This window comes from Nipponia nippon, unplaced genomic scaffold (assembly GCF_047370975.1).
Source record: "Nipponia nippon isolate SJK-2023a ecotype South Korea unplaced genomic scaffold, ASM4737097v1 scaffold_12, whole genome shotgun sequence".
Lineage (NCBI taxonomy): Eukaryota > Metazoa > Chordata > Aves > Pelecaniformes > Threskiornithidae > Nipponia > Nipponia nippon.
In genome coordinates this window covers 795,808-813,099 of record NW_028262313.1, presented here as the reverse complement: position 1 = coordinate 813,099, position 17,292 = coordinate 795,808, and the positions used below count along the sequence as shown (strand labels likewise).

Here is a 17,292-nt window from a genome sequence, read left to right as displayed (position 1 = left end):
TGGTGCATGGGGTCATTCCCCCCCAAGGCGCAGGACTCTTGTCGTAGGAACTGCCTAAGGGTGACAGGGACATAAGTTAAAGTTCAGTGGAGCGGTTTTTGGGGGAAGCCAGGTGAAGTCCAGCGTGAGATCAATGACTACCTAAAGGATGAGGATGCGTTCAGCTCAGCATTACTTCAAACAACGCATTTCTAACTACCAAGATGTACCCACTACCTGTGAGAGACATGGGCAAAACCTAGCAAAAGCATCATAAAGACAACCAGAGACACTCCTGGGAGAATGGACTGTGGACTTGCTCCAGCCACTTCCAAAAAATTTATTATTTATGGGCTCTCCATTAAACGTAATCAGATATGCTCTCTAACAGATGTAACACATGATCCCCAGACGTGAACGCAGCAACATTTTTTGTGCTGGTACAAATTCACGGTGTCAGATTAATGCTCAAAGGTGACCACACAGGGCGCGATTAAGGCACCAGTACCAGGAATCCAGACCCAGGCTCGCTGCCTCATCAAGCCACGGCTCAGGTCATCCTGTTTGAGAGACCACACCAAGATCAGCAAAGAGGGCAGAGTTAAAGCCCTCACTTCGTTCCCACCAAAGGATCTGGTTTTGTTTTCGACCTCAAGCCACGTAACAACGCTCGTATCTTACAGAGCAATCCTAAAACAGCCACACCGGTACAACGAAGGGACGAGAAAATTATTACATTGTTCTCAGATTTCCAGAATAAGCGATTGACTTTCCCATAGCCTTTTTTCCAGTTGATACCTTGCAGGCCAACCATGCACTTTGAGGCAGTGCTGAGGGAGCAAGGACTTCTTCCCGTGAATCCTTGCATTAGGAAGTAAGATTTAAAGAGCTAAGATGCAATTGCTTCAAATCGAGCCTCGTGTCCGAAACCAGTACCAAACTGCATGAGGAAAGGAGGAAAGTTTGCACCCCTGCTGTGAAACTTCATTCCAATTTACAGCTTTTTTTCTTCCAAGTCAATTATTTCTTAACACAAGAACTGGTTTAGAGCTACCCTTCTCATTTGACACGCTCCTCCATAGTGCCTAAACCTCTTCGGAAGGTAGAAAGAGGACTTTCTTGGTTTTAAAGCTAACCCTCCGCATTTAGAACTTCATGATGGCATGCAGAGCACACAGCACGAGCGCTCTGGAAGAGAAGCCCACTATTGTCCTTATACAGCCTCAGACGAGAATTCCACAAGTCACAAATATTCGGAAGTTACAGAAAATGGAAGTTGAGATCATGAACTACAGAATATTTTTCCTTGCAGGCACAGGCTGGAAGCCGAGTAGCTCCTTCACAAGCCATAAACAAAAAAGAATGCATTTTCTGGGTAGTGCTGTCTAGAAACAGCACTAGAGAGGATGCAGTTATTCTTGGTCCCACTCACACGAGAGATCCTGGTCGCTGCTCCATCGAGGACTGCCAGGATCCCAAGCCCTGCTTCCACAGGCACTCTGCCCTGTTTGCTCCAGGCTCTGCGAGCAGAGAAAGCCAGGAGCTACTGCTGATGGTCGCCGAGTCGCCTTCATCTACAGAAACTGCCGTTTACTTAATAACACGCGCCCGGACCTCCGCGAGGGTGGTCACGGTGAGCAGCAGAAGTCCCTGTGCACAGCTGCCCGCCCCACGAGCCTGCCCACGGCCAGGGACAAGGCACTCGTCAGCCACCAGCGGGAAGGCGCTGGGTGGAGGCACCCACGCGACCCGGAGCCGGCAGCCTTGTCCTTGCCTGCGGGTCCCCAGGGCCCCCCGAGACGGGAGGAGGTACCATCCGCAGGCACCCGATGGCTCGTTCGACAAGGAGAAACAAAACGTCTTGGGAAGGCTTTGCTCTCACTTCCCCAAGACGGAGAAAGAGTAAACGACCCACGAAAGAAAAGGGTAGTATTGAAAAGCGGGCAATGGAAGCAGTACAAAAAGCGGGCACCTTGCTTGCTGCTCTCTTGCAGCACGGAGTTTGCTTCAAGAATTCAACCAAGCCAGAGAGAAGATTTCCAATGCACTTTAGAGTAACAAACTCCTCATTATGTCAGATTTTCCACCCTAATATTGGTAAATGCCACAGACAGCAGCCACCTTCAGAACCAATTGCCTCTCATCCATAATTTCTGCAAACTGTCGTTCAGCTTGAGCTCCAACCACATTTGAATACAAAGAATGTGCAGAGAAGAGAGCTGAAGCTGCAGAAAAACTTCTCTCCTGGGCACGGAGCAGGATAAAAGCTGACAGAATCGGCCAGTGCAACTGTGAGGCACGAGCACCTTTCCTTTGCCCCGAACTTAACGAAGCATCCTTGGCTTATTTTGAGCTGGTCTGCTCAGGAAGGAGGGGACCGCCAGCACAGGAGCGAGCCTCGGCGCGGTACCCAGTTTTACTGAGGCTCTGTAGAGAGCCAGGCAGGAAAGGCAGAAACCAGCAGATTTCTGCATTTGCAGTGAAGCGCTGTGCAGAAGCTAAGGGGGAGGAAGAGAAAAATCAGGGTTTTCAGTGAGTGCCAGACCGCTGTCAGCATTTCTAGAGAGCCATACGCGGCATGGGCGTCAGCGTGCCCTTCACCTCCAAGCACACCCACCACGTATCTCCAGGGATTTTCAGAAGAGTGAATTTTTAGGAGCAAGGTATCAGGAGCCACCATAACGCAGTGATTAAAAATTTTTTACAAAGCAACTTAGACTAGAAGATTCCTCACTAGAAAAATGGATCAGGGACAAACAGCAAAGATGCTTCAAGATGAGCCGTAAATGACCATCAGCAAGCCCTCCCACAGAGGGGCAGCAGGTTGCTGCCGGTGATCTTCGCCTCTGGAAATAGCTGCTGAGCTGTGTCCCACGGGAAGACGCGCGGCAGCCTCCCGCTGTCCTGAACAGCATTAACACTGCGCAGCCCCGCCTGTCCCTCGGGCAGGTACTGATTGGGGTCTGTGCTAACGCTATATACGGCTGCAGCTTCAGAAAGGGCCTGGATGGAGACAGGGAAGATCTCAATGTTCCAGGCATAAATCAAGGGAAGTATCTATCCTCCCCGGGTCCCGTGCCAGACCCTGGACACAACTTCATTTTCCAACCACTAGTTCCTGCTAACAGAGCTTGGCCGTTTGCCTTAATGACCAGTGAAAAAAAAAGAAATGAGAAATAGTCAACAGCGTGAACTGAAAAGCACTGTTTTACAGCGCATTCCCAGTACCAAGAGCTGAACGTGCTGGCAACACTTCTACCCAAAACGCGGGTTGGCGCAGCTGACTCTGCAAGGCTCCTCGGATTGTACAGGAACACAGCACCCAACGGCGCTTCCACTTCAAGGTTCTCGCAAAATCTTCCCTGCTGGGTTTACGAATGTTCAACCGAACGGCAGCAGGAGCTCAGGAGCTCTGCCCACCAGCCTGGCACGGCTTTAGAGGCCCACAAACCCGTTCACCCGGGGCCAGACGAGGGAACCGCCTGCTCCGACAGCAGCCTCGCGCTGCTGCCAGTCAGACACTCGACCCGTTTTCTTGACGTCCAACTAGTTAATGAAAAGCAGGTACGCAAATCTCTCCCCAGTAACTCAAAGGAAAAAAAACAAACTACTAACAGGTACTCTGACACTTTCACATACCTAAAAGCATTTTAACGATACACTTAAAAAGCCCACGTAGATTATATGGCTGCTCATCAAACTCCTCTCTTACCCAGCATCAAGAGGAACTTAAGAAATGGGCTGACACAGGCTTTACTATAAATATGGATTTACCTTTTGCCAGCATTGGCAAATACACGGAATAAGTATCGCTCAGCCTGAACAGGGGTCCCTTCTCTCTTCTGCACGTTTAGAAATAAACAGGATTCCAGGATACAACCTGCCATCCGATTACATACTGCTTGTTTTCTGCTCTAAAGAAACACGCTTTAGAAGAAACCACAGCACATAGCATCTGCAGTAATCAATTAGAAAACGCAGAGAAAACAGCAAGGAAGGGAAAGGAGAGAAGGTACCGAGGCTTTGAAGTTAGATTTTGATATCAACCATTTGCTTTCCGAGACTCGTTCCCAGCTTCAAAAACTGCTGTTGGGTTTGTGCACGCTTTTCTACTGCGCTCCTGGCTTAAGTGTCAGGCCTAGAGCTTTATAATCATCAGTTTGATCCAGAAGCTGCCAGGCACACTGATGAGACCAGCCGACTTTTGACAGTTACTTCTGCCAACTCCATATAATCCTACATGCGAACGACACAAGACGCTATCGGAGAAATGCACTTTCAAGAACAGCACACAAAACACATACGCTACCTGCGTACTGCACGAGAAACATGGCAAGATGCTGATCGTAGTTCAGTATTTCAGCCAGCTCTCCTGCCGCTCCCAGCTTGTTCGTTTGCTTAAAAACGGAGCCCAGGGTTGAGCTCCCACACTTAGCGCGGCTCCACGCAAGCCTCCGAGCTCCAGCTCCGAGCACAAAAGGAAAGCCGGGTCCTAATGACGGTAAAGTTACCCCTGCGCTGTCCGGCGGGCGGGCAGCGACAACCCAGGCATCGGAGCACAGGCTGGGACGGGAGCTGGCAGCCGGTGGCCGCACGTGTCACCATCAGTCTCCAGCAACTGATACCGACAGGCAGATTCTGGGATGCGGGGGGCGGAGGTGGACGAGCAGGTGGAGAAGCGATTAGCAGCAAGGACATCTGAATTTGCAGAGGATTTCATACATCAATGCTTTTAAGCGCTGGCACGCAGTTAAATAAACCCTGTTTGCATGCCTGAGATTAGTTGCCTTTGCACAGAAGGATTAAGTTCTGGTAATCCGCGATGGTAAGAGGCACACCGCTCACTTTCCTTGATTCTGGAAGCTTGTACTCATAAGAAATACTAACTTCAGACAAGCTAATTATTCTAGCAGGGCACTGGGGAAAAAAAAAAAAAGAAAGAAAGGGAGCCACAGAGTCCCTTTCTTCTTTGACCCTGAGAACACAGCGTTCACTAACACCAAAGGGCTATCTGCAGCGTTTGCAAGCGAACGGCGTATTTTCACAAATACATATCCACAGCAGCAAAACCACAGAGACTCGATCAAGTCCTGTATGAGCTGTGCCGTTTGCTTACCGTTGTCACCCCAAACAAAAGGAAAAAAACTCCTTTCCCGGTGTGCGCACACACGTAGGTGTGCACGGCGGCACAGCCCCGGACCTGCGGCCCCGGCTGCCTCCCTACGGGCAGTCCTCACGCCAAGCGACTGAACGTTCCACGGCGCGTTGTCAGGACGCTCGCACGGCTCTGTCAGACCCCTTCCCTCTCGACACAACGTCTAGAAATTGTTCTGCGCCAACACGGGGATTTACAGGGGCGAGCAGCCCACGCTGCATCGCCCAGGGCGCAGAGCAGGCGGCTCCGGGCTCGGAGGGGAGCTGCCAGACCCCGCGGCAGCCCATCGCTCACAGGCCTCCCCAGCCGCCTACCTCGCTCGCAGCCCGCCCGGAGAGCAATACCTGCTGCTTCCTAACAAAGGCTCAAAAGCTCACATTTTCAGAAATATATTTTTGAAAGGCTAGAAGAAACCTGTCAGGCAAAGGGACGCAGGACTAACTGCACAGACCTACCGGGGGAAAAAAAGGGAAGAAGAAAAGAAGAGAAAAAAAAAAAAGAGGGAATTTCCAAAGAAAACTCCAGCAGAGCCAGCGATCAGGATCATTGGAAAATCCAAGCGCAAAAACCCGGACCGAGGGGCGAGTGCTGCTCCCGATGAGAGCCTCGCAGAGGGGCAGCACCAGTGCCGGGTCCTGAACGGCTTCGTCTTGGCCGAGAGCAGAGCAGCTGGATGCAGCGGGAAAGCGCTGCTTTGAGACGGACACGTTGGCACCGGCAGAATGTCAGCAGAAAAGTTGGGGATTAGGGCAGAAATCTCACACCATCTTTGGAAGGTGCACAGAATGCCTCTCTAGCAACACCTTATTTTTTAAATTACTCGGAGATTGAACTTCACCCCTTCTACGAGCTCAAGTCACCCATACCAAAAACATGACCTTAAACTAAGAAACCTGACCTTACGGTGGCTCAGACAGATCTTTCAACAACTTAATGCAGGGGGCTTTTTAATTAGATGTTACGAAATCCCTCAAACAAAACACGGAGAAAGAGAAAAACCAACCGGTCAGCTTCCAGAGCGGGAAACAAGTGAAAGGCTGGAGTGAGCAGGAGTGCGAGTTGGCTGGACAAACTCCTACCCCAGGCTGCCTTAGCATTTTACCCGTCGTCTCACAGCTCTGCTGCAACGTTCTGCAGGCCAGAAAAATACGGTGTCTAACTAGCTGTGCAGGTGAAGTACGGGGAGCTAGAGAGTGCGTGGACTAACGAGTAATCCATCCAAGGACTAACGTAGCAAACGTGGCACTAAAGAACAAAGCATTTCTACACAGCATGATCTGAATATACATCGCTGTCAACAGCTGGATCTCACGCGCATGGCCAAAACATGAGCAAAATAATTAAGACAGTAAGAAACACATAAAAAAGCTTGAGTGTCACGCTCAAGGAAGCAAATAAACGTGTGCACACACATCTATATGAATCATAGTCAGAGGATCTTTATGGAGTGGGGCTGTGGGAGAGTTACAGCCCACTGGTAGCTGTGGTTACTGGCACGGGCGCGCCCGACCCCAACCATGCTTCCTACGACGCGTCTGGCTGCAGTGGAAAGGATCCAGCGCAAGCTGAGCTACACGGCTGAGCCTGCCTGGTGTGCAGGAGAGAGAGCACAACCCGCTACACCCCACCTGCTACACCCCACCCGGGAGAAGCTGCTGCCACCTTTATCCCCCTCCTCTGCAAACCAGCCGCTCTTGGAGCATCAGAAGTGGCCCGCGGAACAGTTGGTTCAATGATTTCTTTAAATTATTCTCCTTTCTGCCTCCCTCTTGCACCACCTCGTGACATTTTCGTTACCACCGAACCCAAAGGCAGCCTGGAGACCCCCCCCCCCAGAGCAGCCTCCCCGCCACCCCAGGGGCCAGCGCGGTAGGCAGCACTGGAGACGCCAGCAGCGGCCCCTCGGTGCCCCGGGGACTCCGGTGCGGCTGCCGTTGGACGCGCTGCCCGCAGCCCGCCCGTCGGCAGGGCCGGCGCGGGCCGCACCGGAGCCAGCGGGCCGGGCAGCGGGCCGACACCCCGGCGAGGCGGGCCGGGCCGGGGGTGGCTGGGCCCGGCGGGGCCTGCGGGGCGGCCGGAGAAGCCCGGGGCGAGGGAGGAGGGCGGGGGGAGCTCCCGCTGCCGCCCCCGCTCCGCAAACGGCGGGGCCCTGCCAGGAGCGACCCGCAGAGACGGAGCGCGGGCCGGCCCCGCCGCCCCGGCCCGCTGCAGCGCTCCAGGCCCACACCGGCGCCGCCGCCGCCGCCCCGCTCCCCACGGCCTCCCCCGGCGGGCAGCGGGCGCAGCGGCCCGGCCCCCGCCCGGTCCCGAGCCGCCATCTGAGGGGCGAGGGCTCTCCCGGGGCCGAGCCGCGCCACCCGGACACAGCGAGGCCCGGCTCCCCCGCTCCCCGGCCTGGCCCCGCACTCCCCGCCCGGCCCGCTACCGGCCCCGCCGCGGCCCCGCACTCCGCGCCCGGCCCCGGCCCCGCCGCAGCCCCGCACTCCCCGCCCGACCCGGCCCGGCCCCGCCGCGGCCCCGCACTCCCCGCCCGGCCCCGCCGCGGCCCCGCACTCACCGCCCCGCCCGCTGCCGGCGCCGCCGCGGCCGCTCTCCGCGAGCATCCGCTCTCCGCGAGCATCCGCACCGCCCACCGCCCCCCCGTGGCCGCCCATTGGCTGCCGCCTGGCCAAGGGGGCGGGGCGCTGCGCGCACAGCACGCCGGGACGGTGGCGGACTCCGCACGTGCTGAGGCACCGGGACCGGTTACCGGGACCCTGCCCTGCGGTGGCGGAGCCGCGGTCGGGGCCGGGGCCGGCCCTGCCCTGCAGCCCTTCCCCCGCGGCCCCGGCAGTGTCGCTCTTCCCGCGCCCCCGGCCCAGCGGCAGCCCCCCGCCCTGGCCTCGTCCCCAGCGCAGCTCCGCGTCCGCGGGGCGGGCAAGGAGGAGCCGGAGAGCCCGGAGCGGAGGGGCCGGGGCGGCCGGGGGCCCTGCCTGCGGCCCCGGCCTCCCGCGGGCTGTGAGGAAGGCAGACCGGGCTGGCAGAAGCGCGGTTTATTCCGCGGAGGGACGGCGGGGAGGGCAGCGCGCCTCCTCCGCCCCCTTCTCCCCCGCGGCGGCCGTGCCCGCCCCCCCCCCCCCCCCCGCGGCCTCGGCAGCCCCCGCCCGTGTCCAGCCGCGCTCCTGCGGCCTCCCCAGGGCGCCTGGGCCGCGCACTGCGTGCCCGCGGTCAGTCACGGCGCTGGGTGCCCGCAATCAGTCACACCGCTGGGTGCCTGCAGTAACGGCGCTGGGTGCCCGCAGTCACAGCGCTGGGTGCCCATGGTCACACCGCTGGGTGCCCGCAGTAACGGCACTGGGTGCCAGCAATCAGTCACACCGCTGGGTGCCCATGGTCACTGCACTGGGTGCCTGCAATCAGTCATGGCACTGGGTGCCCATGGTCACGGCGCTGGGTGCCCGCAGTCACGGCACTGGGTGCCCCTGGTCACACCGCTGGGTGCCCGCAGTCATGGTGCTGGGTGCCCACAGTCACAGCAGTGGGAGCCCGCAATCAGTCGTGGCGCTGGGTGCCCGCGGTCACAGTGCTGGGTGCCTGCAGTCAGTCGTGGCACTGGGCGCCTGCCATCGCAGCGCTGGGTGCCCACAGTCACAGCACTGGGTGCCTGCAGTCACGGTGCTGGGTGCCCGCGGTCCCGGCGCTGGGTGCCCGCAGTCATGCCGCGGCGGGAGCAGCAGCAGGGGCGGGAGCAGGGGGACAGATGCTCTCTGGGGCAAGGGATAAAGGCAGGCGCAGTCTCGGGAACGGCTGCTGGTCCCTGCTGTCCCAGCGGGATCTGGAGGTGTCTCCCAGGAACGGAGCCCCAACTCCTCCAGCCTGCGAGCACCCCCTCCGGCCCGCGGCTTGGAGAGAGGGGAGACGCGGGTCAGCACCAGAGCGCAGAGGCTTCGGAAGGGAGGAGAGCGCAAGAGCGTGGCACCAGGGGCTCCTCTCCCATCTGAGCCACCGCCCCGTGTCTCCGTGGCAGCAAGGAGGCTGCCTGAGCCGCGATCCCTGCGGCGGACGGGGACGCCGGTCGCTACAGGCCTGCACAGCCGGGGCTCCCGTTGCTCCAGATCCGCGGGCTCAGCCGGCTCTGGCCCCGCTCCGGGGCCGTGGGCTGCAGAGCCGCAGCGGAGGCGGCAGTCGGCAAGCTCGGGGAGCAGCGAGAGGCCCACGCGCGCAGCATCTCTTCGCACGGCTTCAGCGTTATCAGAGGCTCAGCGAGGATGGGCGGCTTTGCCAGGCAACAGCCGGCGGAGCTCAGGCTTCACAGGCAAACACGTTGTACAGACAGATGATGCGCTGATCCCCAGAGCTGAGTCAGACTCCATCCGCCGACGGGCCCCCCCCGAGGCGTGAGCCCCCCCGAGCCAGGGCTGCTCCACAGGGGCCCTCTCAGGCTCGTTCTGCGTTGTACAGCCGGGAACAGCACCTGCCCCCAAGCTTTGGTCCCAGGCAGGGGGGGATGCCACGGAGGGGCTGTCGTTGGGGTGGTTTTTGAAAGGCACTTTTATTTTTGCCTCTTCCTCTAGGATGGGGAAGGCCTCGGGACCCAGGCAGGTTCTGGGTGCGTGCTGGGTATCGCCTTGAGCCTTCATGTCTACCACTGGGGCAAATGCCAGGGCTGGAAACAACTGCTGTTTTCTGCGTAGCACCCTCATTTTCAGATTAGGCTACATTCTTAGCTAAGAAACCTCTTTTAGGGGAAATTTTCTTTGGATTTGGATTAAATGGACATGATTTTATGAGAAGCAACTAACTACCATCATAGCCTCGGGCAGGGTCAGCAGGCTGGCCACCGCTGCAGCGCAGCAGGGCGCGCAGAAGCGTGGGGTGCTGCCGTGGGATGAGTCAGTGCAGAGGGACCCTTGCGGTCCCAAACCCAGCCCCGCAGCCCCGGGGGGACCAAGCAGCCCTCCTGCGCGGGGTCTTCCCTGGCTCCAAGGCGGCCGCTGCTCCTGCTCCTTTGCCACAGCTCAGCGTTCAGCCGGTTACACATTAACGCACTTTACAGCCCAAGCCAAACAGCGACGGCACAGCCCGCGCTGCCCTGCACCTCTCCCAGGCGTGCGGCGCCCGGGGCTGCTCCGTGCTCACCGTGCCAGCTCTGGCACGGATGCAGCTGCTGCCAGGGAACGGCGGGAGCCCGCTCGTGTCCCCGGTGCCACGGCAGAGAGCCCAGACCCGCACCCCTCGCCTCTGCCTCGGGTGGGCACAGCCCGCAGCGGGGCCGACCCTGCCGCCTCGCTGGCTGCAGGTGTGACCACAGCAGGGGACGGGTTTGGGGGATGGCCCGGGTTGCAGCCGTAGGATCGCGAGTTCGGTTTAGGAAGGGCAGCGACTGGGAGCGCCTGGGGTCCAGGACAGATTTAGGACGTGCGCACACCTCAGCCTCTGCTGCCTGGGCCAAGAGCCACAGCCCTGCCCCGGGCGCCGGGGGCTCGTCGCTGCAGGCGGAGCGGAGGGCGGGGGGATCCCCGGTCTGGGCAGGGGGAGCCAGGCAGTGACGGGTGAAGCATCTTAGCCTGCGGAGCGAGGGCCGAGGGCTTGGTCCCAGGAGACACAAGGCCGCCCTTGCTGAGGCGCTCCAGGCAAAATCCCACGTGTGCCGTGCAGCTGCAGTTCGGGGTGCCTGGGGCTGGCGCAGAACGGGCCGTGCTGTGGCTGCGTGGGGCTGGGGCAGGCTGGGACGTGGCCACGCTGATGCCCGGGAATTAGCGTCCAGATTGGGCCCACCGCGTCTGCCATCTCCTCCAGAGCTGGCAGGCCCCAAGTTCATGGTCGTGATGCAGGAGGCGAGCTGGAAAGCCGGTGGCAGCCGCTCCTTACCGTGTCAGTCCTGGAGCCGCAGGCAGGACACAGTGGGGAGAGACTTGGTGCCTCTGCCAGGGAAACGGCGGCTGTTCCCCAGGTGGAGGAGGACTCTCCTCTTCACGCCCACGGCCAGCTGGGAGAGCTGCAGCCGCACGTCCTTCTGCCAGCAGGAGTAGAGCAGGGGGTTCAGGAGGGAGTTGCCCAGCCCCAGCAGCCAGAGGTAGCTCTCAATGACTTTGTAGGGGAAGCACTCGGGACAGACAGTTTGCACGATGCTGGCGATGAAGAACGGCAACCAGGACAGCGTGAAGCACCCGATGAGCACGGCAACGGTGCGCATGGCCTTCATGTCGCTGGTGGTGCGGGACGGGGGGCAGCCCCCCGCCAGCCCCGCGTGCTCCACTTCCCGGATGTGCTGCACGTGCACAGAGGCAATTTTCAGCATGTCACAGTAGAGATAAATGAAGAGAAGGAGCGCTGGGAAGAAGCCGACGCAGAAGACGGTGAGCATGTAGGTGGGCTGGAAGACTCCGAAGAAGGAGCACTTCTCATCGGTGGCTTTCATCTTCTGAAAGCCCGGGACGAGGACCGGGAGGAAGCCGATGACGGCAGCGACCAGCCAGAGCCCCACCAAGCGCACCCCGACCCGCAGGCCCGTCACCAGCTGGAAATAGTGGAAAGGCTTCCTGATTGCCAGGTGCCTGTCGCACGCAACCAGAATCAGGGATAGGATAGAGGCAGCAGAAGAGGAGGTCACGAAAGCCATTCTCAGGACACAGAAGATCTGGGGAGGACAAAAGGGCTGGGAAAGCTCATCTATGACCAGACCCACAACCGTGAAGCCAACCATGGCGTCCGCAACGGCGAGATTAAGGACAAAATAGAGCCCCTTGGAGCCGGTCTTCTGGATGAGGCGAAGAAGAGCGATGGCCACCAGCGCGTTGGCGGTGATGATGAGCGAGGCCAGCACCGCGAGGATGGTTCCCAGGGTGGAGCTAGCCATGGCTGTCCCCTGCGGGGCACAGCCCAAGGACAGCATGTCCCCAGCACGATCCTAGGGCATCCCTCACCTGGGGCTTCTCGGCACGGACAGCTGAGCAGCCAGGCAGCGGCGAGCGCGGCCCCTCGCTCTCGGGGCGGTGCAGCGAGAGCCCCGGGTCGAGCGGCGTCGCTGGGGCTGGAGAGCAGCGCTCTGCTGAGCAGCTGCCTGCCGGAAGGGACCGGTGCACTCACAGCACCCGCTGTGCCCGGGGAGGTCCCTCCCCTCCAGCCACGTTTCCAGACAACCCTGGAGCAGGGGGGTGAGCAGCGAGCGCCCGGGCAGGAAGCTGCCACGATGGCACGGGGGTGGTGGACATCCCCCAGCCAAGCACTGAGGCCCCGAGCGGAGCCAGCGCCTGCTTTGCCACGGGCGCTGCTGATGGGGAAGAAGCAAAGAGAGCTCCCGGCGCCCAGCCCTGCTGGTACGGGTAGGTGGCACGGCTCGTGGGGCTGCTGCGGTGTCGCCTCCGCACCCACGGCAGCCTCTTCCTGCGCTGCCGGACCAAGGGAACGGTCCCTCACCACAGCAGCAGCCATAAAGGCGACCCGGTTATAACGGGGAAAGGTACTGACAGGAGATGTCTGCTGAAATACAGATGGAGAAAATGCCTGCCGGCCCGGGAACCTGGTGCATCCTTGGCAGGCGCCGGTGGGAGGCTGCGACGCCCTCGATAAGCGCGGCTAGGAGCCCAGGGCATCCTCGATAAGCCCAAAACAAAAACTGCCATAACCTAAAAAGGGGCCTCCTAAGCAAGCAGAAGCCAGCGACAGCTCTTCCAGGAGCTGCTGTCCTCTGCCCGCTTAGGGATCCACGTGAAGTAACTGGCTACCTACCCAAAACGAGCCCCTCGCTCTCCAGAGCTCCCCCCGCGCGACCCCTCAGACGAGTCCAGGCCCCGCGACACCGATCGTTTCCGAAGAGAGACTTCATCTGCCACCGATCGACCTCACGCCTGGGAGCGGCTTAATGAACTGTACCATAACGCTTTGAATGAAATATATACACTTGCTACTAATACTAAAAAAAAAAAATTAGATATAGACACCCTTGCTTTCCTAATCATAACTGTATTTACCTTACTAATAGTAACTCCTAACAAAGAAATTCACGGAAACAAAGCCTCCGCGTCCTTGTGTATTACAGCACCGCAGGGACCCACGGTCACGGCCTGTACGCTCCGGCGGGGCGGGCGACCCTCGCGGGCCGTGCCCGGCGCTGCTCCAGCCCTTTAAACACCGTGCCACCAGCCACCACTCCTGCCTCCTGAGCCGGAAAAATCCGAGCTGCCGGGAAACCGGGCAGGCTCAAGCCCTCCTCTGTCAAACAGTAACCCGCGGAGCGCGGGCGGACGGGGAGAGGCTGCGCGGGGCCGGGGCGGGACGCGGGCGCTGCGGCGGGAGCGAAGGTGCAGCAGAAGTACTGCGACCCCAAACCGGTCCAAAAAAGCTTTCTAACACCAACTCGGCATTTCGAAAGTCGGCATTCTTTATTGCAGCACGGGACGCACAGGCGATATCTCCGCCTAACGTGCGTGCCGTCATACAAAACTACAGCACGTTTATCAGGTTACGTGATTCGTATAAACCCGCCCGAATTTACACTTACGGGTTAGTGACTAACGCTGCCCACACTATTGGTTTACTGTAGTTAAATTAGCCTTGCTTGCTACGTAAATCAGCGCGCATGCTCCTTTCAGGTGGGGGGGGCAAGTCTTTTCGGTCCTGAATCAAGTCGGTGGTCGCGATCTCCCCTCGCCGCATTTACCTTTCACCCGTTTTTTGCGGTTTTACCAAACTTCACACTTCTCTGGCCACCGTCCAGGCTTTGGTGCCAAAACGTTCCCTTTTATCGGTCTGTCAGCTCCTCTCCAAGGCTGGAGCCGCTAGTTTTCCACAGTTCATTACTTCTACAAACACTTTCATCACTTTGAGCTCCCTCCCAAATTCCTTTCCCAGGGCACCAGTGGTCAGTAGTTTTACTAATTGGAAAAGTACCGTTTCTGCTTAGCTTTAGAAACTATTCACAACAGCGTGTCGGTTTGCGCGGTGCGTCCTGCGTGTGCACGCACCACGCGCGGGCTCCGTGCGGGTGCACGCGGCGTCTGTCAGCACCCTACGTCTGCGTACAGGGCACCGCTACGAACTGTGGCCGCTGCGGACGGAGCTGGGGACCCCCTTGGGAACACCCCGGGCCTGCACCGCGGGTGGCCACGGGAAGGGCTCCGGTGGCCTTACGCCCTTACACCTCCTCCTCTTTTGGTTGCCCAGGGAGACACCTGGGGAGCCTCGGCCCTGAAGGGGGAGCGGGTCCGACCCCCACGGCATGAGATCAAGGTGGAGGGGAGGTTGGACAGGGGGAGGAGAAGCGGCAGGACAGCCGGGGAGAAAGCACAACCACAAACTGGAGCCGCCGCGCCCCGCGAGCCCGCCCCGGCCCCAGCAGCGCCGCGGGAGCTGACCTGGCAGCGCTGGGCTCCTCCGTCCCGCCTCGCCGGCACAGGCATCTCCACAGGGCCAGCGCCCAGCAGCAGCGACCTCCAAGTTGCGAGACCACAGCTGGTTCAGCAGCCATCACTGGCAGCGATTCCTCCTTCCCGCTGCGCCGCTTCGTATTTCTACTCCGCCGTGCCCCTCTGCAGCTCAGCGCCGCCCGCTTTCCCAGTTACAACCCCGAATACATCGAATCCCGGCCTCTGTTGGACCCCAGCAGGCATTCCCCTTCTATCCTGCATCAGTCTGGCTGCTTTGATGGCTTTCGTAAAGGACTTAATCAAAAGCCTTTTGGAGACCCAGACGGACTGGATTGACTCCACCTTCCTGGCCGACGCATCGCTGACTCCTTCAGAAGCCTCCCCGCAGATTTGAAGCCTGGATTCCTCCTCTTCCTCATCCGTCAGCACTGGCCCTTCCAGCACATCGTAGTCATTTGTGTCTCAAGTCTTCATTAGAGTTCCTACCAGCGTGGCCGAGACATCGCTGTAGTTCTCTGAAAACAACCCTTCTTTTGAACCCTGTCCACGCTTTTGACACTTCCCTACCGCGAGGAGAGCTTTAAATGAGAGGCTACGAGCGCGAGCGTTGCCCTTTTCATCCTCAGGTCCCCCGATCTGGGGGTGCGGGCCCAGCCCCCGGCTCGCGCTCCCTGGCACCCCCCCCCCCGCCAGCGGTTCAGCTGGAGACCTCCCCCGGCCTCCCCATCGGGAGCCCCCGGCAGGGAAAGCCCCCCAGCTCCTCCAGGCAAAGCCAGGCAGCCTTCAGCTGGTCTACCACAGCCTCTGCTTTTTTGAGCGGTCCTTTCGTCCCTCGATTGCCCGCCAGCCCCAGGGACTGCCTGCAAGGCTCCTCCCTTCTACCCGAAAGAGGAGTTGCCCTCAGATCTGGGGTTTTACCTTGGTAAGCGGATGCCTGGGCTCCCTCTTTTCGTTTTGACCTGGTTTACTGCCATTTTTATATTTAACGTATCAGGGACAGGAGTTGGACTCGATGATCCTCGTGGGTCCCTTCCAGCTCAGGACATTCCATCATCCTATGATGTTTCTACTTCCCACTTTTGGGTAGGACTTTGGCTGTTTTCCAGGGTGCCCCGAGCAGCCCCTCCATGGCGGCGTTAAACCGCGTGGACCTCTCGGTGGGTGCACGGGAAGGTCCCTTCCAGCGCCCCCCTGTGACGGGGCACACGTTTACCCCATACACCGCAGACTCTAACGCTCACGCCTACGCTGTCTTCACAGCGCTCACAATCATTTTTCAGCCGCTGAAGGCAGCAAGATGTCAATGGCTTCGGGGCACGAATCGGGTACCGCCGCCGACTGCGGGCTGCAGGAGCTCGGGTACCACCGGCACCGGCGGTAGCAGGATCCACGTCAGCACGTGCTTGGCGTAACGAGGGAGACGGGCTGCTCAGCCACTCGCTCACACATTACTCGGCGTGGCACAGAGAAGGTTGGAAAGAGAAACAAGGAAGCTTGAGCAGAGAAGGCAGAGATGTTTAGGGCGTTTCGTTCTGAGGCGATCTCCAGCAGCGCCGCCCCCTCACACAAGTGGTGCCGGTGCCGGTTATGGGCTGGGATTTTTAAAACCCCTCACAAAATCCTATACCAGCCGAGAAACCCAAAGCGACTCAGCTCTTCCTCCCCGTCGGCTGCAAAGGCGAGATGCCGTCGGGAGGAAGGGCTTTATGACCGCCTGCAGGAACACCGGGCACAGCGCCGAGCCGCGCTCACATCCGCAGCGGTGGCCGCCGCCGGCCATTTACCGGCAGTTACTATTGACAAAGCGAGGCAGTGACATGTGGCAACATTTATGACCGCCAAGTGCAATCAAAGCTCAGATAAGGGACGTCCCCGGGGGCTGGGGACCACCCAGGCAAGCGGAAGGAACATCTCCAAAGCCGCCCAGGGCAGCTGATCCAGCGGGAGGAAGAAGAGGGGACAGAAGGGCCCCTCGACAGCACCTTGCGGCTGAGAACTGCAAAGTGGCCGCGGGGACGCTTTTCCCGCGCTGCCGAGCAGCACCTCGTAGCAGGCTGAACACGGGCAGGACAGCAACCGCGATGCCAGAGAACGGTCAGGGCATCGGTCCAAAAATTAACAGCAGCGGCAACAGCGGTGGGCTTGGCGGTGCTGGGTTAGCGGTTGGGCTCGATGATCTCAAGGGTCTTTTCCAGCCGTAACGATGCCATGATTCTATGGCGACATCCCATGGAGCTGCGCAGAGAAACGGCCCCGGGACTACCGTTACAGAAACGCTGAAGAAAACCAAAAGAATGTAGCGAACTGCAGTTAAAACACACCTCTCGGGTAGGCTCGTATTCAGCCCCCACGTAAGTATTTACTTAGAAATCCTCTTCAGGAGTAAAGCCAGGCGAGGCACGTGAACCGTGGCCACTTGGAAGCCACTGCTCCCCGTTTCTGGTAGCTGGTCAGCAGCGTTTGGCTCTGACAACGATCCTGCCAGCCGAGCGGGCCGGGGCCCTGCCGCAGCCCCGCCGTTCAAGGCAGGGTTTGCCCAAGAGCTCGTTGGGGTCGCCCCCCTTCTGCAGGCAGCCGGTACGAGGCGGCCGCGCCTCTGCAGAACCACGGCGAACAATTCCCCCTCCCGTGCCCGGGCTGGATCTGCCTGAACGTCCCTCGTGCAATTCGCACAGAGAATCCCAGCCTACGGCCCTCCCCGCCAGGACGCGGCTGCGTCGCGAGGCACCCCCAGCCAAAGGCCACCCCGGAAAGGGGAAGGGAGCAGGAAGGCATGAGCTGTTTGCTTTTGTAGCCAGACACATTTAAAAA

General features: G+C 59.5%; 2 protein-coding genes across 2 annotated transcripts in view; both read right to left on the bottom strand.

Annotated features, from left to right (window-relative positions):
* The window catches only part of ENOX2 (ecto-NOX disulfide-thiol exchanger 2), a 57,097-nt gene extending 49,322 nt beyond the window's left edge, over nt 1–7,775 (bottom strand). The window contains exon 1 of the mRNA XM_087748252.1: nt 7,692–7,775. Within this exon, the coding sequence (XP_087604378.1) occupies nt 7,692–7,737 (46 nt within the window). The 5' untranslated portion in view covers nt 7,738–7,775. The remainder of the gene's footprint in view (nt 1–7,691) is intronic.
* Nucleotides 7,776–10,988: 3,213 nt separating this feature from the next.
* Nucleotides 10,989–11,972, bottom strand: GPR119 (G protein-coupled receptor 119). Its single transcript, XM_009474599.1, has one exon. The coding sequence runs from the start codon at nt 11,970–11,972 to the stop codon at nt 10,989–10,991; it is 984 nt and encodes a 327-aa protein (XP_009472874.1).
* Nucleotides 11,973–17,292: the final 5,320 nt, after the last annotated feature.

What these genes read in the sequence shown, in the direction of transcription:
- GPR119 (XM_009474599.1), bottom strand. Translation starts at nt 11,972, where the DNA reads ATGGCTAGCTCCACCCTGGGAACCATCCTCGCGGTGCTGGCCTCGCTC.